The 22,940-nt window shown below is 41.8% G+C and overlaps 1 protein-coding gene across 1 annotated transcript; it reads left to right on the top strand.

Annotated features, from left to right (window-relative positions):
* The first annotated feature begins 5,572 nt into the window (after positions 1–5,572).
* ACBD7 (acyl-CoA binding domain containing 7) lies at positions 5,573–22,939 on the top strand. The gene is made up of 4 exons (XM_084619922.1): positions 5,573–5,707; positions 22,219–22,336; positions 22,493–22,555; positions 22,644–22,939. The coding sequence occupies exons 1-4, from the start codon at positions 5,696–5,698 to the stop codon at positions 22,715–22,717; spliced, it is 267 nt and encodes an 88-aa protein (XP_084476048.1). The 5' UTR covers positions 5,573–5,695; the 3' UTR covers positions 22,718–22,939.
* The last annotated feature ends 1 nt before the right edge of the window (position 22,940 follows it).

The following is a 22,940-nucleotide window of genomic DNA, read 5'->3' as shown; positions in this document are numbered from 1 at the left end:
CAGTACCAAAAACCAAGAGACCTCTTAATTAGTAATACCCTGGAATTTAAACTCTGGGGAATCAAACTCATTTGTGATTTTAATACAGAACTTCTTTAATATGATCCAACACAGTCAGGCATACCCTTGCAAATCCTGTAATTCGCTTCCCTCCCTTATAATATGAGCTGCCATCCACAAACCAGATTGTTTTCCCAATTACCTCTCCAACCAGAGTTGCCTAAAGACTTTAGATTCCTCTTGGGGTTCTCAAACATGTTCCTGACCATTTAAGGTCAGACCCCATACAGATATTTTAGAGTCTTTCTGGGTGACCAGTTGAACATTTTCTGTATAGCCTTATCCACTCTCACATGCCCTTTGGATAAATTTTCATGACGTAGTAGTTTTCCCAGAGCATGATGGCTTTTTACAATTACTTTACTTGATCCAGCAATTGTCTGGGCTTTCTGTAGTGTCCAGTAAGCAACAAGAGAAGTTTGCTCACAGATTCCCAGTTTGCTTTCTGGAGCTGTAAACACTCTGCTATAGTACGCAACAGGTCTTCCCCCAGCACCAATATCCTGAGTGATCATACTAACAATACAGACATTTTTAACACTAGGATACAACACAAAGGGGAACTCATTGTGAGGGGTGTCCAAAGTAGGTGCTTCCATTAACTTCCTTTTCAAGCTTTCCCATGCACTAGCTGTTTCTTCTGTCCCAGTCCATTGTGGTCTTTTAAGCATCTCATACAAGAGACCTGCCTGCTGCCCTGCTCGAAGAGCTTGGGCTTTCCAGTGCTCAACAGCCTGGGATGCGTCTTCAAAGCCTGAGTTACCTTTTCTGCTTCCCTGGTTTTTTCCATTACTTGCCTGGCCAGTATTGTGGCATGTTGTTTAAGCTGTTTTACTACCAGGGCCATTAATTGCAATATTGTACATTTTTTATTTTTGTTATTGTTTTTTCAAAGTTTCAGTTTCTGCCGTTGCTTTACATATTCCAGTTCATGTTTCCCCACTTTCTTTTTAAAATTCCTATGGGCCCCCCTTGATGGCAATCCAGTGGTTCCAAATTTAATCAAACTCTGTGGGGATTTGCAGGGAAGGGATAAGGGGCTTCCCTAGCTCGTAGTGTTTTGTCATGTTAGATTGCGATTTCTACAGAGGACAGCTCGCTTACTTACCAGATCAGAAGTCGTGGGTCATCAATGTTGTTAGATGTTTGGCTCTGTGTGTGTGTGTGTGTGTTCTTCCTATGTGCTCCCCAGCTCTGCACAGACAGCTGGCAGAGCAGACCTCGAGCGAACCACCCAATGACCACAGAATCCATTAAGGTACGAAGGCACCAGGCCAGGTTTATTGTCGACAAACACGATAATAGCACCTGGTAGACTCTACAAGGATACAAAGACATGTATGCTTGTGACAATGGATGCGGCTCAGTGAATGGCAAGACTTTCCATTTCCCCCTCGGCTGGACAAAGATACTGTGTGTTCCTATTATCCTTGGGGAGTGTTTTTGTACCATCCTTGATATCAGGATGTTCTGGTACCACTTGATATCTGGATGTGTTTGCGTGAGTACTCTGTGCTTAGCACTTCTTAGGAATGTGTATTTCTGCAATATCAGCCCTGTTCTTGCCAGATTCTGGGAGCAGGTCCTGCTTCATACCAGACCTCTGATACGAGGTCTTATGTCTGAGGCTCTCTTCCTACTATACCCAGTTCCAGCGGGCTGTGCATGACAAAAAGATCTTCAGGGCTCCCTGCCCAGTGTCTGTCTGGGAAGTTCAGCCCTTAGGCACAGTCCCCAAAACCACAGAGAAAGATGGTCTTCTGGTTTAAGTAATTGAATACCAACCTGTAGGATTGGATTCTATCCCTGCCTCTGCCACAGAGTTCCAGAATGAGGCTGGACAAGTCACTCAAACCACATTTTTCACAGGTGGCTGCTAACAGCATGTTCCTTATTTTCTGGGTGCCCAGCTTGAGACTCCTGGGGTCTGATGTGCAGACGTGCTGAACATTCACAGCTACAACTGAAGTCAATGGGAACTATGCCTGAATATATAAAATGCCGTGTACACTCTCTCAAAGTGGGCACCTCACCCCCACCCCCATTTGCTCTTCTTCCCTCCTCCCCTTGTCACTCGCTGCTTTTCCCCTCTCCTCCCCTCCCAACCCAGGGCTGGGAGCTGCAGCTGCTCGATGTAGGTAGGAGGTGGCCCCAGCTGAGTAGGGGATGGCACAGGTGATGACCCAGCATCTCCGTGCCTCACCTGCCCACCGTAACAGGATTTGGGGTGTTCGATCAGTAGATCTGACTGGACACAGTCAGGACCCTTTTTCAAATTGACTTTCTGGTCAAAAGCCGGAGACCTGGCAACCGTGTATCTCACTCAGGTGTAAGGTCTGAGACCTTTTTCTGCAGCCACATCAGGACTGCAGCAGCTATAAGCCAAGAGGCAGAAAGTCACATCCGCACATTCCCTCTAAATTATATCAAAACAATGTACTATCGGGCTGTTAAGAAGGCAATCCTGTCCTAAGAGTATCCACCATCACCAGATAAAGAAACAGATCTTAAGATGTTTAAAGAAAACTTTGTTTGATTGGTTTCAGAGTAACAGCCGTGTTAGTCTGTATTCGCAAAAAGAAAAGGAGTACTTGTGGCACCTTAGAGACTAACCAATTTATTAGAGCATAAGCTTTCGTGAGCTACAGCTAACTTCATCAGATGCATATCGTGGAATTTGTTTGATTGCATTCTCTCTGGCAAGAAATCACTTAACCGTTGTGATTGTGAAATCTATACTTTATTGTTTTACCTTTATGCTCCCTACTTCTCTGTTGTTTATCTGTATTGTTTCTGTCTGATTCTTTAATTGTTTCTGTCTGTTGCGTACCTAATTTTGCAAGATTTAAATCAACTAAATATTGGGTAAAGAATTGTTTCCCTGTATGTTAGGATTGATAAAAGAATTATTTTGTAATACTCTAGTAAAATGATTGGTTAAGGTACAGCTAAGCAGGATTCAAGTACTGTATTGTGCAGCAGCTGGAGTAGCTGGATGACCTGATCCTACCTGGCCACCAGAAAAAGTTTGTCTGCTTTATTGGGAGTGGTAAGCATTGTATGCTTAGCGTGTGCATTCTATCTTGGTAACTGTTAATAAATAGAGGATAAGGATATTACTGTGTAAGGCTCTTTCACTGGTAAAAGACCCTGCAAATCCACGGAAGATTATGCCCTGAGCCCTAGGAACAGGGTAAAGGTGGGTACTTAAATTAACCAGTTAACACCCTAAGAATGGGGTAGGAGTGGCCCTGAGCCCTAGGAATGGGGTATGGGTAGGTGCCTTTCACCCAAAGCCCTAGGATCTGGGAAAGGGTGCGGGTGCCTAAATTAACTGGGTAACCCCTTGAGTCAATGAAAGGGCAAAAGTAGAGTGTTGTAGAGTGTGTGGGAAACACTGTGTAGAGGCATTCATTAACTTCATTTTTGAAGTACACAGACAGTATAGTGATGAGCTCCAAAAAACAAGCCCGGGACAAAATTAATAATTGTGTATTCAGTGTAGGATTTGGATGGTGTGCAGTATATAAGGCTGGGGTCACACACTGAATGATGAGGACAAAAAGAAATATCAACCTAATACCCCTTTAGAGAGCACTGTTCATCTGGTGTAGTGAATAAGGCAGTGATCTTGAGGAAAAAATAGTATGCAATCACGGAAAATCTAGGTAACAATGGCCTTTAAAATACATGCCCAACCCAGCAAGCATCCTGACTTCAGCTGGGAGCTGAAGGTGCTTAGTACCTTTCAGGATATGCTCCACATCTTGCAGGCTCAGACTCTTAAAAGCATCATGGAGAATGACAATCTGGAAGTGTTGTAGTTAGCAAAACAGTGAAAATGATCCCTGGAACTCTCAGTATATTGACTGTTGTTGTATAACTTTTGTATTTATGATTTGTCTGTGGTAGCACCCACGATGCCCTAGGTGCTATCCAGACACTAAAGATGGGATCATTGCGGCCCGGAGTATCTCACAGTCTGAGGACAGACAGGCAGAGGTTAGGGGAAGGGTGATGCTTCCGAGGGGGGTCCAGGTTGTGAGACACCTCACCACCTCCTGCCCTTAGCATGAGGAAGTCCTGTCTGTGCCTGCTCTTGATCAGCTCCCTGAAACCATCAGCCTCTGGCAGCACAAGCACTGCCTTCCGGGCCTCTGCAGGCCTGGCTCTCTGTGTAAGTTAGCGATAGGCACACACCAACACCTTCTTCCCCCTCCCCCAGTCCTCTGAGTGTCTCTCTGGAGTGCTCAGCCCGTTCCTCTGAACACTCACAGAACTCTCAGATTTGCTACTCCCAAAGGAATAGTACGTGCCAGTTTGCAAGATTCAGCTCAGGCTCCCCACTGTGCTTAACACCCAGCATATATATATGAAAAGAAAAATAATTTTATTATCAAAGAACAGAAATTCAAGTAATAGTGAGAATATTGGAAACAAATGGTTAAATATAAAACAAAAAACAACACACTTTCTTGAGCCTAAACTTAACTAACAAGGCATTCCCTATTTCCTACAAGATAGCTTCCCCCAAGTTCTTTTCCCAGCATTTTGAACCAGGTTGGTTGAGCTCCCTTCGGCTGCCAGCTTGTTCTCACAGACTGAAGGACTAACTGGGGGTTCATCTGCATCCCAGAGGTAGTTTCAAAAGTTTGTTGCCTTCTAAACCAAATAACCCTGTCTGTTGTTGTTTTTTCCTGCAACCTCTGCAATCTATTGATTAGCATTTTGCTCAGACTGTAACTGGGGGGAGGGAGGCATTGTGAATCATATAGTACATAATTTGCATGTGACCAGTCAGAGTGAGATAATCATCTCTTTCCCACTGCTTACCAGGAGTATGTGGATCACCTTTTGGTGACTTGTCTTAACTCACAAACCTAAGGAGCATAATTTTTAGTATATATTCATAACACTTCACATATTTTCCGTACACACATCTCACAATGCTTATGATGACCAGTGTGACATTTGAGACCTTACATGACATTCTTTGGCAGACTAGTATGCAGATATCAGACTGTGGGGATCACTGAAACCCTTACGTACCCCTGATCTCTTTGCCAGTTGGCAACAAGAGGTCCTTGGGCCACAGGAAGGGTAACAGCAAACATGGAGGTTTTAATACAAATCAGATTCACAGTAGGCAGCAAGGGAGAAGTGTTGGTTTCACAAAATAACTTGTTAAATGCTGCAGTGTCCTTTTTCTTGTTGCCAGTAGCCCATCACGCAGGAGTATAGATAATGAGCCAGTGTGTATTCGTAGTTATCATTCTGATGAGTAGTTTCAAAAAGGATACAGATTTGGGCTTTGTTTCCAAGGGCGTCCTTGTTCCAGTGCATCCTTTGATAAACGAGTAGTTAGGAGCTGTTCTCTGCATCCAGCTCCTTCTGTAACCAAGCTGCTTTAGCTTTGCTGTTCTGACAGTCTTAGCTCATACACAGAAGCCAGGAGGGAGAAGTCCTTAGAGCTGATGTCATTTCAGTCCTGGTCCAATGAGGAAAGCGAAGTACAGCCTCTTTTGTGTGGCCCGGGACTATAACTGGAGCTGCAGGGCAGCACTGGGGAGTTGAGCATATAAGCACGGCATCTCTGCCCTGGCAGAAGTTAGTTCATTTTTGCTGCTTCATCATCATGACTCTCCAGGTAAGAGGGGAGTCTGCTGCTAGGTGAGGCAAAAAGAAGGTCAGTGCAGGAGAACAAGGGATAAGGATAGGGATGTATTGTAGCATCACTGGGCAATGCCCAGCCCTGGCAACACAATACAGAGCTAGGATTATTGCATGATCTAGGCTGTCTTGCAGAACAGCAAATAATTTTTTTTTTTTTTAGTATATGATGCTTAATTGGTACATGAATTTTTGCAGGGAGCAAAGAGTTGCCCCTTTGGAGTCTGTTATTTAGTTCATGAAATTTTCAGAGGGTGGATGGGCACCTGCTTTGAAGGCTGCATGCATTTTGATTGGGTATATGCATTATTTTTCTTAGTGTATGTGGTTGTAATGGCACTATAATTGGGTACATGCCTTTGGGAGGATGCATGCATTATTGTTTGAGGGTGGGATTAATTAATGAATTAAATTAGATTGATGCAGAAATAAAAAGGGGCACCTTTCCCAGGATCTAGATTATTGGTACATACATTTTTGGGACCATGAGGGGCCAGTTAATGGTAGATGCTCTATTGGGGGTTCATTCATTATTTTCTGGGGAGGGGGGTTGTGTTGAAGGCTGCATGCATTTTGCTGGCAAAGTTCAACTGCGTACAGACTGCTAGAGGAACTAGTTGCCTTGTCTCTGAGTTGGATTTGAAGCGTTGCCCCTGGTGATGGTTTTGAGCCCTCAATCCTTGCAGCAAGGTGGAAGGAGCACTTTCCCTTCTTTTTGTCTATATCCTGAGCAACTTAGAATTTTAATGTGACTGCTGTGGAGAAAACTGGCTCTCTCCCATTTTAAGATTTGCCAACCCATTCCCAGCCTGTTCCATTGCCTTGTTCTCCGCGGGGTTGGTGTCTGTTTTGTGCAGGGAGGAGCATTGTGGTGGTGTGAGTGATGCTTCCAGGGGGAGGTGATGGGAGCTCTCTCCTAATTCCTGCATGACCCAGATGTCGGGAGTACATTGCCAGTAACTGCAGCTTCACTCCAGAGAGAGGGTTAATCTCCTCTGAGGTAGCTTGATCTCCAAAGGGGCATGAGCTGCTGTGTGACTATAGTTTAACAGCACAGAGATTTGTGTGTGTCACTTCACAAACAAAACTCAGACCCTTCTCAAAGGGGCTGGGAACAGAACAGCCAAATCCCAGCTCTTGCTCCAATTTTAGTTCAAATCAGGTTTTATTAAATGTCCAGTAGGATCTTAAATTTGTTTCTCTGTGTTTTAATTCCCCCTTGAATGTGCAAAGTTGGAGTGCCTTTTGTTGTAGACTTTTGTCAGCATTGAGATTTTAAAAACAGACACCAACACTGCGTGACATTAGCTGGGGTAAAACACTGCACATTTATTACATGATAAACCACCTCCACCAACAATGCCCCTTGTTCTATACAACGATCAGATACTCTGGCTGGGAACCATTTCAGCTCAGCGTTTAAACAGCAATAATACAATGTGGAAAAAACTTAATCATGTTCCCAAAGAGTCTCAGAATCAAGTTGGAGAGGAGTGGCGAGCAATTGAGTCTACGTAGTAGCCAAGAACTCTGTTTTGTAAACCGCGGAAACATGGCATAAACAGAGGAGAGTAACTAAATCCTTTGAGACAGTTTGCTTTACCCCAAAGAAGCCATTTAAGCTTATGTTTCTCTTCCATTTAATTTACATGGTGGTGATGCAATAGTAATTTGTGCATTAAAGTATAGCCAATGGGTTTGTGTATGTGTGGTTTTGAATGTGTGTAAAGTTTACTTATGGTAGAAAATTCTACCGCTTCTAATTGGAGGACTCAGAAAGAATTTCAGTCAATACACGATTAAAATAAACTGTATTTAAGGGACACTTAATATTTTTAGATTCAAAGTTTACCTATTTTACAAGAAACTAGCTCCTACGCAACATTCCATGAACAGTGACTTATGTAGGGGTGCTGAAGAGCTAAACAATGTGTGTTTATATTAAACTTACCTGTCTTAGGCAGGTTAAGTCTTCCCTTCTATTCAGATTTCAGAATAGCAGCCGTGTTAGTCTGTATTCACAAAAAGAAAAGGAGTACTTGTGGCACCATAGAGACTAACAAATTTATCTGAGCATAAGCTTCCGTGAACTACAGCTCACTTCATCGAATGCATTCAGTGGAAAATACAGTGAGGAGATTTATATACACACAGAACATGACAAAATGGGTGTTATCATACACACTGTAAGGAGAGTGATCACTTAAGATGAGCTAATACCAGCAGGAGAGCGGGGGTGGGGGGGAGAAAACCTTTTGTAATGATAATCAAGGTGGGCCATTTCCAGCAGTTAACAAGAACATCTGAGGAACAATGGGGGGAGGGGGAGGAATAAACATGGGGAAGTAGTTTTACTTTGTGTAATGACCCATCCACTCCCAGTCTCTATTCAAGCATAAGTTAATTGTATCTAGTTTGCAAATTAATTCCAATTCAGCAGTCTCTCTGAGTCTGTTTTTGAAGTCTTTTTGTTGTAATGCAACTTTTAGGTCTGTAATCGAGTGACCAGAGAGATTGAAGTATTCTCCGACTGGATTATGAATGTTATAATTCTTGACATCTGATTTGTGTCCATTTATTCTTTTATGTAGAGACTGTCCAGTTTGACCAATGTACATGGCAGAGGGGCATTGCTGGCACACGATGGCATATATCACATTGGTAGATGTGCAAGTGAACGAGCCTGTGATAGTGTGGCTGATATGATTAGTCCCTATGATGGTGTCCCCTGAATAGATATGTGGACACAGTTGGCAACGGGCTTTGTTACAAGGATAGGTTCCTGGGTTAGTGGTTCTGTTGTGTGGTGTGTGGTTGCTGGTGAGTATTTGCTTCAGGTTGGGGGCCAAACTGGATACAATTAACTTAAGCTTGAATAGAGACTGGGAGTGGGTGGGTCATTACACAAAGTAAAACTATTTCCCCGTGTTTATTTCCCCCCACCCACCCCCCACTGTTCCTCAGACGTTCTTGTTAACTGCTGGAAATGGCCCACCTTGATTACCACTGCAAAAGGTTTTCTCCTCACCCCCCCACTCTCCTACTGGTAATAGCTCATCTTAAGTGATCACACTCCTTACAGTGTGCATGATAACACCCATTTTTTCCTGTTCTGTGTGTATGTAAATCTCCTCACTGTATTTTCCACTGAATGCATCCGATGTAGTGAGCTGTAGCTCACGAAAGCTTATGCTCAAATAAATTGGTTAGTCTCTAAGATGCCACAAGTACTCCTTTCCCTTCTATTCAGTTCTTATTGCAGATGGGAATGCATTTTGCATACATCATGATATGCTATTCCTGTAATATCTATTTTTACATTTGCATATGCAGCCCACTAAACTACAATTATATGCAGTATAAGATCATTTAGAGGTGTATTAACTTAATTTCACAAATTAATTTTGATGTTCCCTCTCCTCTGACAGTCTGATTCCAAGCGCAATCTCACTGCACTGTGAGGGCCTGATCCAAAGCCCATTCAAGTGAATGACACTGCTGGGTATGCTATAAGAACCTAGATAGAACATTTTCATTTGTTTGTCCTAGTAACCAAATATGACAATTCAGTTGATGTGTTATCATTGGTGTGTACCTTTGTCTGATTTGTAACAGATAAATGCTATTTTTATTTTTAAGTGCTTAGATGGTGCTCAGAGATGTCTGTGATGGGGGACATATAAGTACACTCTGAGAGTTTTGCCCCAGTGCTTTGAATCCCATACATATTTGTGTCTGTGGGGTCTTTTGGTTTTTTGGCGCATGTTTTTTAAAAAACAGATTTTTATCCTTAAAAGGAATATGCTTGCTGTTTAGGCCCTCAGATTTACTTCCTTAAAGACAGGTAAATTCCCTTGGGAATGTCGTTTTTATATATTTAGGCCAAAATTTTCAAATTTAGCTGCTTACAAGTAGTATCTTTGATTTTTCAGAGGTGCTGAGCACGCATATTTATTTCTGGCCTTATTTTAGATCCAGTTATATGGTGGTTGCATTGCTGCAGTTTTTTTACACTGATCATGTAATGTGTAAATGTTAATATTTTAAAAATATATTTAGTATTGGTGTCTGTGCTTTGTAGGAATTATGTTTAGTTACATGCGTGCAAAACTCTTTTTGTGAATCCTGAAAAACTTTGCATTACAACAGTCTGATGCTGCGCTGTGCAGAGAACCACCTGAGCATATCCCACTTACTCTCAAACAGGAGGTGCTTGGCAGTGTGGCCTAACTGATAGCACAATGGATTGGGACTCCAGCAATGTGGTTCTGTTCTCAGCTCTGCTGCTGGCCTTCTAGCTGACCTCAGGCATGTCAATTCACTCCTCTGTGCCTGCTTCCCCATCTGTAGAATGGGGGTAATTCTATTTACCTCCTTTGTAAAACACTTTGAGAAGTGGAGATGCAAAGAACTAGATATTATCTGACTAGACCTGTAATCTGTACTTGTTTGATCATTTAATGTGTGTTTGCATTGCTCTGAAAGAAGAATGAAGAACAACATTAAAAAAGAGAAAGAAATAAAAGCCCCAAGCCTATCAAGAAAAAGATTAGCTGTCAGATACAGAAGTATTATGAATTACTTTCTCACAGTGAAATATTACGAAATGTACTGAGCATCTTGAGTAATAAAATATAATAAATGATTATGGCTAATAACTAGTATACTCTTTTCTACCATAGATTTTCCCATTGCTGACATTTAGGGAAGATGCAGGTTGGGACAGGACCGTGAGCTCAGTCAAAAAGGGTTTATATTGTACTTGAGGTCCCCCCTCTCCCCCTTTTTTTTTATGAAGAGAAACTATCAAACCTGTCACTTCTGGATAAAGAAAAGATAACTTATTTATCTTATCCGTGTGCCAAATTTGAAATTATGTGTTTGTTTTTATAGCACTAGGAATAAGCAGTTGTCATGGAATATCAGGGCTGGAAGGGACTTCAGGAGGTCATCTAGTCCAACCCCCTGCTCAAAGCAGATCCCCTAAATGGCCCCCTCAAGGATTGAACAATCCTGGGTTTAGAAGGCCAATGCTCAAACCACTGAGCTATCCCTCCCTCCTTGTAATGCCTGGGTAGCTTGCACATTAACCTAGCAACTTATTCTAAGGCCGAGTACGCTTACAATCTATGCTGCAAGCTTTTTGAAGTTCTGCCAGCCAGCGTAGGAAATTGTGCCGTCTAAGTACTTAGAAAGAAAGAGCTAGTTCAGTTGTGTTTTGTTGTACCATTTCTTGCTTCTGCTTAATCTGCTGATCAGCAGCTTCAGTATTCAGAGAAAAACTAAATAACACAAAATCTCCATCCTTTACCCCCTGTAAATGCTGTGAAGCAGCTGGGCCATGGTTAAAAAAAAATAATAAAGACTATCTTCATCCCTGGCAAAACTCCAATGACTTCACAAAAGATGAATTTGTTCCATGGTGCGCATTGTTCAAATCTGATCAGCAAGTATGAGATTTTTTAAAGTCTTAGCACTTGCTGACCAGTATTAGAATCTAAAGAATTCTTTTGTCCCATCTTTGCTTAAATTCAGTATAGATTATTATTACCTGATTAAATCTAGCTTCAACAATGGTTACTTGTTTCATTTTAACATGGACAAATAAGTCAGATCTTGGAAAGGATATAGGTGAAATAACTTTTGCATTATGTGGTAAATACTACGGCCATTTGTCCTGATCTAATACGTTAAACTGCCTTAAAATACATTTAAAACTTGTATCAGTGATTAGTACATGTACCACAATGGCATCATGGGATTAAAGTTGGTACAGTGATTTGAATGAGTAATGTGCTGTATAATGTATTAGTATTTAAATAAGGTGAGGCATTACATAACTGGAGATGCTTCTAGCTGCACTTTGATGCTTGCATTCTAAAGCATTTTAGAAGACATGTAAATGCTACTACTGTTACTGTTCCCCCCTTCATTTCAGATGACACTACATGAGTCGTTGTTGTAGTACTTGGCCCGTCCCTGTAAAAATTCAGTAAAAATCAGTTTATATACTGGCAGTTCTGAATTAAAGAATTTTGGGGCCATGTGCACTGTGGAAATTGGGGGCCTCTTCCCCATCCTCCCTGTCATGATGGAGGGGCAGGCAGGCCAAACCTGACCAGCACTGCAACTCCACCCGCCAGGGCGCAACACCAATCACTCAAATGTGGGCCAGCCACCTCTCCATCATGAAGGAGGGGTGTCAGGGCCAAACCTGAGTGGTGCTGTGATCCCATGTGCTAGGTAGCAATGCCACCCACCCAAATCAAGGGGTTAGGAGGCCCCCTTAAAATGGGAGCCCTGTGCAATTGACCATTGATTAATCTGGATCTGCATATTGGGACTTACTGTGTAATAAAGAATAGTCAAAGTACTAGAATCTCAGTTAAATTAAACTGATTTTTTTTTTTAAGAAAAATTCCCCAAATCTCCTTGGTGCTATCCAGACATACAGTGACATGCAGGGCTTGTTCCAAAGAGTTTAGTGCTTTAAAATAATCCGTATATTTTCAGATTCCAGACAAATCTTCTCTTTCTGTTAGTGAGAATACTAGGCAATGGCTTTTAAACTGCAAACCCACCTGCCACATACAGAGCAGAGATTCTTCCTTACTTCACCCTTCAATCAGGCAGGAAGCCACCTGTCTCACCATTATGTAGGTTTTGTTTGTTTTTTTTTAAGCATACCTACAAACAAAACTCTACAGTCAAGCTAGATGCACTATGGTGCCACCATCCATTATCAGAATGTCCATGATGGAAACCTCTCTGTAACCTGTTCACCATTCCAATATGGGTCATATTTCCTCCCTCCAATTATAGATCATAGATCAAATTTATATTAATCTACAGGTTTCAGAGTAGCAGCCGTGTTAGTCTGTATTCGCAAAAAGAAAAGGAGTACTTGTGGCACCTCAGAGACTAACCAATTTATTTGAGCATGAGCTTTCGTGAGCTACAGCTCACTTCATCGGATGCAATCAGTTGAAGTGAGCTGTAGCTCACGAAAGCTTATGCTCAAATAAATTGGTTAGTCTCTAAGGGGCCACAAGTACTACTCCTTTTCTTTTTATTAATCTACAGTATACATCGTGGCTCCATCCCTTTACAGTATGCGTCATACACCTTCCTAATACAGCCCTGGTATAAGCGTCCAGGGTAGGTAGTGTTGGCTATCCAACAACCACCCTCTCATTTATTTATATATGTGCAACAGGACAGATGTAAATCTCTTTCATGAGGCAGCTGGTGGGGAGGGTGTCTCACCCCAGTTGATCAGGAAAGGATGGGTAGAGATAAGGTTAGTCATGGAAAAATAATTGAGAATTTTTTCAGTTTTATTTAACTTATTAAGTCTGGGTGTATTTTAATTAGGTTGGGCCTGAGATTTTTTTTTAATTGATACTAAGTCATTAAGATGCTAATGTAGCTTCTGTTTTTAAATAGTAACTTTCATGAGACCTCAGAGGTGTGACCCACAAGTTCTACCGGTATGACTGGGTCTGGATGTAGAGTCCAACAAAAATTGTAGTTTGTCTTCAAAGGCAAGCACCAGGGAAATTCAGCCTGCAACCACATGAAAGCTACCTTTGAGACCCTACAGTGGGTACAAGTTCTGACACTGGAGCATATAATAACTAGTGTGATCCCACTTACTCCAGATTGTGCACTTAAATTATAGGACCGATAGTAATGTAGATTATAACTTTCACGTGGTCGTCCTGGTGAAAGGTTTGAGCTCATCTTGGCTGCTGGTCAGAATTGAGGCTTAATTATGCTTAAAAAAAAACAAACAAAACCCCCAAACACCTGATAAAAACTTGGAAGGAAGATTCTTTATGAAATATTCAGCAACTCCACCCCGAGAGCTGAGAAAGCTTGCACTTTACTTGTTTTGCCGAAAGACTAGAAAAGTAATCTTACCTGGTGTTTCTAAACATGTCCTCCCTCCCCTCCTAGCCTCCACCCCCACACCTTTGCAGAACAAAATATTCATACTTGCTTTATACCTCATGTGACGGTATAGACTGTCACATCTCATAAATAAACAAAAAAGCCATAAGTACATTTTCCCCTCTTTGCAAGTCACTTTTAATTCTTAATTAAGCCGTAGTCAACTTAAAGCAGTTTTCATGGTCAATTTAACTCCCTCAAGGACACTCAATTTACAGTGTTCAATTAACAATCAGAATATACTGAAAAGCAACACATATTTAGCTTTGACAGTAAGAAAAGATCCCATGGTATAATTATTTTAACACTAGAAATACAGGTTTCTTGTGTATTCTGGAGCCTGATGAGGCTGTATTTGGAGACATAATTTTTGATGTGCCCAAGTTAGGTATAGCATACTCCGCTAACTTATTATTCTAAGAAAACCATGAACTTTCCCTTCACCACCATTGGTGCCACCAAAATAAAATCTGTTTACTTTGTGCACTTTCACATTAAATAAATCACTGAGTTAAAATATATAAATCATTTCACTCCCGGCTGATACAGAATTTAATGCAGTAACTCTACAAAAATCACATTCTGTGTAGCACAGTTCAGGGCAACCGCATTCCTCCCATGTGGTCCATCAAGGCCACCTACTCTAGAAACCCAGCTCCTTTGATGTTACCTCTCTTGGGCAAAGTCCAATATCTCTCTCCCTCCTGAGTGGGGTTTTTTGAGACTGCACAGTTCCCTGTCTAAATTGTGAGTTCCTCAGCAAGCCAGACTACCTGAACAAGCCAACATCTGTGTCTTGCTTTCTCTCCAAAGACTATGAAAAGATGTAATTGCCCTCAGTTAGAAGTTACCACGTAGCTCTTTATAAGCAAGCACATTAATTCTTAAGGTGAAAGCATTACATAGAAAACATTTAAAACATTAAAAGAACCTACATGCATGCTAATAAACTTACCAGGGATCACATCCAGCTCCAACAAGAGCTCTAGTAGGAATCAGTCTTTCAAATCCCACAAAGCGCTTTTGTGTGTGTGTATGTGTGTGGTTACTAGTTCATAACAGCCTCAGCTCAGAAGTAGCACCTGCATGAATAGGTTAGTCTTTCCTTTACAGAGCTTGGGCCTTTGATCTTGAGACTCCAGGAACAGGTAATCAGCAGACTGTGGTCCTCTCCTCGGGATGTAGCTTGAAAGGGCTGGGGTTTTGCATTCAGCTCCCTCTAGAGATTTCCCAGGCAAACCAATTGACACCCTTTGTTCCAAAAGTCCACTCTTGTCTGGAACATTGTTCAGTACAGTCCTTTGAAATTCATAAAACTTCCCAGTGTTCAAATCCCATGTTCCCCCTAAAGAAAGGTTACATACAATCCTGGCCCACAGTAATACATAACCTTTGCATTTAGTACACTCGACTCCAAAGACACTTAAACTGAATTCAACAAGGTTTTTCAGTGATATTGCGGGAAAATGGTATATCTGTCACACTGTGTCCAATTAACACTCTTCAAAGTTGCAAGAAAACTAGTGGCAGCTGGACTCTAGTTAATCATTAACATTGTAGTTGGGACAGAAGGAAGTCCATTATTATGTTTAAGAAACCCACATAACAATTGTAGTTGCTGTACCCAAAATAGAAATGTTTTGCAATCCTAACCTGAGTGGGTGTTTCCTGTGTCAGTTACTATGCAGCTGGTTCTGCACTGTGCTGGCGGGCGTGCTTTATAATCCTCTGATGGCTTATTGAGTCAGTCCCAAGCATCTTGTTGAACTATACAATTGTTTGTTAACATTCTGTGCTATTGAGATTCATTTCCCGTATTAATGCCAAGGAAGATACCCTCTAGAGAGGGCTCCCTTAACTGCATTTTAAAGGGACATGCGGCCTGTATTATGGAGCAGGTCAGACTAGACTATCATAATGGTTCCTTCTGCCCTTAAAATCTGTGAACTGCAATGTAAAGAAACACTCAGTGTGAGATTTATTTAATTACTATTTCAACAGAATTAATCTCTCTTTTAGCACACACATTAAATAGCACATCATGAATTTTAAAAACATTACTTTGAAAAACAATTGTAAGGACCAAAGAGCAGCACAAACAGATAAGCTCTTCCTGTTGTAGCAATCTTATGGGTTACTTGTAACAACAGCAGGATGGATATTTTTTTTTCAAGTTAACTATTACAGTACATTTAAATAATTTCATAGCAATATAAATACACCAACCAAAAGGGAAAACTGTGATTTAACTGCATGTATTAGATAGTGTGCAAAATATTGTATAAATGAAAATAACTATTTCTTACAGAAATAAATGTGAATGTGAGTAGTCAAATCATCATGTAACTGTGACCCTATGCATCCTTGTGTTTACCCCCTCCACATTATTGTAATCATCTCTGTGAAAAATATGCCTGGTGAGATATCCTTTAAAAACTAGTAACACACTGATCATTAAGTTTCTTGGGTAATGTTGTACAACATGTATATTCAGCATTATGAACGTAAGCTGAAATTATGACTAAAATGTGTTTACCAGGCAAGTCTGGGGAGTGGATCAACCTTTTTCTCAAAAACAAAAGACGCCTGTAGTCAGGGGTAGTCAAAGTTGATTTGCAATCACATATCAAGGGGCTATTCTTTGGCAAATGGCGGGAGGGTGCAGAACAAATTGATCTGCATTTTAGCAAACAACAGCATGGCACCTCGTGCACCATGAGACTTCATGTCTCCTTCCTTGCATCTGGAATGAACTTTATCTAGGGGTAACTCTCAAGAAAATGCATTTCAAAGGGTAGCCTATAAAAGGAGGGGCAAAACACCCCAATTCTTTTCTCTTTCACCTAAGACGACAAAGGAGCCAGCCCTTTGACTTGAGGTGGAGGGGGGGAAGCCTGACCTGGGAATTTGGTCAGCCATGTTCTGGGAACATATGGTAAGGATTTTACCTTGAGCCAAGCATAGCTTGTTAAGTTTTAGCTACTAGAAAGCATTTTCTCTTTATTTTTCTTGTAACCATTTCTGAATTTATTACCTTATAGTTGTCCTCACTTAAAAATCTCTCTCTTTGTAGTTAAATAAACTTGTTTTTTTTTAATCTAATCCAATACTGTGTTTGAACTGTTTAGTAACACCAATTAAAGTAACAAATTGTGGAATATTAACTCTTTACAAGAGCAACTAACCTTATTTTGTCTGATTGGTCCAGTACAGGGCTAAACATTTCAGAACATACATTTTAGGGAAATTCAGGGCTGGGGAGAGCGTGGAGTCACCTTGCCAGTGATTAATCAAGGCTGATGGAGACCAGTGGAAGTCTGTGGTATTGCCAGCAGGCTCCTATATCCAAAGCACTGGACCAGGGCTATCCAAGACATAGACATTAAGTGCATGCTTGTTGCTGCCTGTGGGTGTCCAAGGCAGAGAGCCGCAGCGGTAAGGCATTGTAAGGTACTCAGGGTTACAGGGTAAAAGGTGGCACCAACTCTTCACCAGTCTGGATTGCATCTCAGAACTTCACAGTAACTTAGTGATGGCAGGCTGAGAGTTTGTTTCAGTTCCAAACACGTATCCGGGACATCCGACTTGGCTGAACACTGCCTTACCAATGTTACTTAACAACTAAAAATCTCAATCTGCTGGCCAGTCTTTGGTCAGGTTATTGTCCTTTTTTAGGTAGAAATCTGTTTGGAAACTTTAGTTGCTGTTATATAGTTAAGAACATAAAAATGGACATAGTGGGACAGCCCAATGGTCCATCTATCCCAGTATCTGTCTAGCACGGTTGGCCGGTGCCAGATACTTCAAAGGGAATGAACAGGGCAATTATCAAGAGATCCATTCCTTGTCCTGCAGTCCCAGCTTCTGGCCATTGCAGGTGAGGGACATCCAGAGCATGGATTGCATCCCTGGCCATCTTGGCTAATAGCCATTGATGGACCTACCCTCCATGAATTTATCTAATTCTTTTTTGAACCCAGTTATGGTTTTGGCCTTCACAACATTCCATGGCAATGAGTTCCACAGGTTGACTTTGCATTGTGTGCAGAAATACTTCCTTTTGTTTGTTTTAAACCCGCTGCCCATTAATTTAATCAAGTAACACCCTAGTTCTTGTGTTAGGTGAAGGGGTAAATAACATTGCCTTATTTACTTTCCCCACACCATCCATGATTTTATAGACTTCTATCACATACCCTCCCCCCACCCTTAGTTGGCTCTCTTCTCAACTGAACAGTTCCAGTCTTTTTAATTCCTTCTTGTATAGAAGGTATTCAAGGTGTAGGCATATTATGGATATAGAGATATATAGATATTTTCTGCTTTATTATCTCTCTCTTTCCTAATGGTTACTAACATGCTAGCTTTTTTAACTGCCACTTCACATTGAGTGGATGTTTTCAGAGGACTATCCAAGATGTGCTAAGATCTCTGTCTTTAATGGTAACAACTAAGTTAGACCCTTGTCATTTTGTATGTATAGTTGGGATTATGTTTTTCAATGTGCATTACTTTGCATTTATCAACATTGAATTTCATCTGCCATTTTGTCCCCCAGTCACCCAGTTTTCTGAGAGTCCATTCTAACTCTTTGCAGTCAACTTTGGATTTAACTATCTTGAGTAGTTTTGTATCATCTGCAAATTTCACCTAACTGTGAACAATGTCAGAACAAGCATGTCTCAATTAACATTTTAAAGAGGGCTGGAATAACAAGGGTTGATGTCAACGGTCCACCTGGTAGTTCAGCAGAAGCTATCAGTGAGTCTGTTGTGTCCACTTTTTTATCCTTTTAGGAGAGTTAGGGTGGAATGTTCAACCACTGCAAAGCACTTGAAGATTAGATGTCAAAAAACCCTTTTCATGGAGATTTGTGTCCAAGTGTCTAAATTTAGAAGTAAATGAAATGCACTGTCCCAACCTGATCCCTACTGGGTATGAAACCATAACTTCAAATCAGAAGTTTGCACAGCTACACACCCCAGGGTTAAAACCGCATCTCTGACCGTTCCTGCTTAGTGACCTAGATTTTTTCCAGTGTCCTGGCCAGCCTCTTCCACATCCAGTTGGCATTATCCTTCCCAATCACCTTGTTTTATTACCATTTACATCTCTAGCTAGCAGAGTTCCTGGGCTTGGCCACGCAGATGCTTTTACTTCTAGTTAAAAAAAAAAAATAGAACCCCCCAGATAATAAAAGTACCATGCTACCTAGTGTAGATTAGTGCTCAGGTGCAGCCCGAGCCCTGGAACCCTCCCACCTCACATGGTGCTAGAGCGCAGGCTCCAGCCCGTGCCTGAACTTCTACATTGTAATTGAACAGCCCCTTAACCATAAGCCCAAGTCAGCCATGGGTTTTTAATAGCAGTGTAGATATACCCCAGGACTGTCTCACCTGCAGACTCCTCAAAACTGTCTTCTAGGTATCAGCTAAGATGATCTCCGCCCTCTTGGAGTCCATCCATCCATTTCCAGAAAAAATCAAACGTTCTTTCCACCTCAGGCAGCAGCAATTAACTCACTAGCCAGGCCTCTGTGGATAAACACTGCAATGCAGCTACCTAACTGTCCTTGCATACTTCTACATGACGTTACTGCCTGAATGCGCTAGCATCAGCTGATGCATCGTTAAGTTGATGAGCGCTCAGTTTTGTGATCGCATGATGGGTCCTTTGAAAGGAAAGAATAGGACAAGAATGCAGCCTCTCATTAATTCTTTTCCATTTCCCTAACCCTCATTTTTTAGCCACAGTAATCTGTGTTTCTTTTACTCCTTGTTCACGGGGGGACTGCAGTACAGAACACTCAAGTAGGTGACAGTAAAAGCACAAAACATCAGAAGTTGCTCCTTAGTTGTTTATTTCCGGTGCCTGTTCCAGCCAGTACAGTCACTCGCCCAGGACGGTTTCAGGGTTAAGACACAGATATGTGCTAGGATGTGTTCTAAAGTATGGGGGTGGGGCTGACTTCTCCCCTTGCAAGGGAAGTTCTCACCTGAATCATAAGAGCTCTTAACCAGTATGGAGAGGCTGTTTGCATCCTGCTTTGGTAGAATGCAAAGGCAATTCCCCAATCCCTGCTGATGAGACCAAGCCACAGAAGTCAAATTGACAGCTAAAGGAACACTGTGTGACTTTAATACATAGCATATTATAGCACAAACTTGTAGGGAAAATATTTTAATTTACAAATACTAAACATATGTATAACATACACCCTAGTGTTTTACAATGTCATTCTTGCAAATATAGCAAACTTTAGATGAAACTTTCAAAAAAAATGCATGTAGTAATATTTTGCATTGTTATGTAGAGTTATGTATTTGCTTTACAAATAATTGAAACTAACAGATTGTGAATTACATTATCTGGACTTCGGGGCTAACCGAGTGCAAAAGACCAGAAGCTCTGAAGTCACAGAAAAATATGTAGGTGGTTTTGGAAAAGGGTAGAGAACTCTGAACTAAGGACTCGCCTGGGACCAGTAACATAGGGACAGATAGCAGCTAGCTCAGTGTGGTTAAGGTGAAAAGAGACTTTCAAACCCAAATCGCCCCCTTTGTGTTTATGTAATGGATTAGCCCCCCCCCCATACAGTTTCATCACCACTGCCACGCACGCACACACAGTTGCACTGGCAGCAAAGAATTGAAAACAAAGGGGGAGTGTACTCAGCATCTTTTCAAAGAGCTTTACAGCTCCAGGAACTGCTTTGTGGGTGCAGTTCCCATAAGCGGGGGTATAATAGGCCAGAGGAGGCTAAGCCTCCCCTGGTGCAGCCGCTGCTGCTCTGCAACCGGATGCCTGGACCATGGTGGCCCCATCTGTGCTCCGCCTCTTCCTGTCCCTGCTCTGCCTCATCCCGGAGGCCCCCACCACCCGCCACTGCGTGGCTGATTCCCTCCTCTCCTGCACTCCACCCCACCCCCCCGCCCACTAGGCCCTGCTGCTCACCACATCCCTGTGGGCAGTGGGGGCCTTGCGGTGGAGGGGTAGCATGGAGAAGAGGAGGGACGCGGGGAGCAGCAGGGGGAGGGGGAAGGAGAGGAGAAGGCAGCGATCAGTGGCAGAGGGAGCTGAGTGGGGAGGGGGCCATGTGGGGTTGGGACCTGGAGCAGAGCAGGGATAGAGTGTTGGGTGGGGCCGTGGGTGGAAGCGGAAGCTAGCCTTCCCCAGGGGAAATTTCAGCCGCCACCCATGGTAGTTCCTCTGCATCCCTGCCCTCAACTCAGACTATGGATATGAAAGACCTTGTCAAGGTTCCTCCCCCACTCTGAACTCTAGGGTACAGATGTGGGGACCTGCATGAAAAACCTCCTAAGCTTATCTTTACCAGCTTAGGTCAAAACTTCCCCAAGGTACAAAATATTCCACCCGTTGTCCTTGGACTGGCCGCTACCACCACCAAACTAATACTGGTTACTGGGGAAGAGCTGTTTGGACGCGTCTTTCCCCCCAAAATACTTCTCAAAACCTTGCACCCCACTTCCTGGACAAGGTTTGGTAAAAAGCCTCACCAATTTGCCTAGGTGACTACAGACCCAGACCCTTGGATCTTAAGAACAATGAACAATCCTCCCAACACTTGCACCCCCCCTTTCCTGGGAAATGTTGGATAAAAAGCCTCACCAATTTGCATAGGTGACCACAGACCCAAACCCTTGGATCTGAGAACAATGAAAAAGCATTCAGTTTTCTTACAAGAAGACTTTTAATAAAAATAGAAGTAAATAGAAATAAAGAAATCCCCCCTGTAAAATCAGGATGGTAGATATCTTACAGGGTAATTAGATTCAAAAACATAGAGAACCCCTCTAGGCAAAACCTTAAGTTACAAAAAAGATACACAGACAGAAATAGTTATTCTATTCAGCACAATTCTTTTCTCAGCCATTTAAAGAAATCATAATCTAACACATACCTCGCTAGATTACTTACTAAAAGTTCTAAGACTCCATTCCTGGTCTATCCCCGACAAAGACAGACTATAGACAGACACACAGACCCTTTGTTTCTCTCCCTCCTCCCAGCTTTTGAAAGTATCTTGTCTCCTCATTGGTCATTTTGGTCAGGTGCCAGCGAGGTTACCTTTAGCTTCTTAACCCTTTACAGGTGAGAGGAGCTTTCCCCTGGCCAGGAGGGATTTCAAAGGGGTTTACCCTTCCCTTTATATTTATGACAGACCTGTAGTTCATAGAATTTATAAGCAGCTTGCATGATCATACCTGTGACATTCCATTACACCAATCAGGCTGTATATGGTTCCAATTATTTAGCTGTAAAAAATATGTATTCTCTTTTGGGAGGAGAGGGTTGGCTTCTTTTAACAGTATTGATTTATCAGCCAAGTTGGCCAAAATTCTGGCCAACTGTAATTTGATTAGGGAAGTACTGAGAGGCATTTACCTTTACATATCACTGATGACAGGAAAGCAATTAGTACATTTATGAGGATGCTACAAAGCCCAAAGCACACAACATAGGAGTTAAAATGTCTAATACTCCATTGTTTGATTCTCCCTCCCTTCTCTTCAGGCTGATTTTGACAGTGCTGCAGAAGATGTAAAACAATTAAAAACGAGGCCAAGCGATGATGAGCTGAAGGAACTATATGGACTCTACAAACAGTCTACTGTTGGAGACATTGATACTGGTACTGTGTGTGTGTGTGTGTGTGTGCACACGCAACCCCCCCTACCACCACAACACACACATTTAATTCTGTAAATTTATTACAACTAAACAGTCTTTAGGTAAAATGGTACAATAACCAACAAATGTTTGTGGGGTTTTTTTTTGTTTTTGGCAGAGTGTCCAGGAATGCTAGATCTGAAAGCCAAAGCCAAATGGGAAGCATGGAACCTTAAAAAAGGTGTTTTTACCATTAAGTTGACACTAAGTAATCAATGTTCTAGAATACTAAATAAGGAAAAGGTAATGACTACTGTTTTCCTTTGCAGGTTTATCAAAGGAGGACGCCATGACTGCCTATATTTCTAAAGCAAGAGAGATGATAGAAAAATATGGGATCTAAAATACTCCACAGTAATTCCCCTAAATAATTCATTAACTTTTCAGTAGCTAATGAACTAACTCTTTTGAGGAAAAAAATACAATACTAACATTTTTGTGTTTAGTTTGACACTAAGATTTACCAACATGAGCTATTTACTACAAGGGAGTATTTACACATGCACTGTACTTCTTCAGACACTAACTGTACTTATTTGAAATAAATTTTTACTTACAAGATTTAT

This window comes from Lepidochelys olivacea, assembly GCF_965140295.1.
Source record: "Lepidochelys olivacea isolate rLepOli2 genome assembly, chromosome: 2".
NCBI classification, from domain to species: Eukaryota; Metazoa; Chordata; order Testudines; family Cheloniidae; genus Lepidochelys; species Lepidochelys olivacea.
The sequence above is the reverse complement of the archived record's forward strand: the minus strand, read 5'-3'. Positions and strand labels throughout refer to the sequence as shown.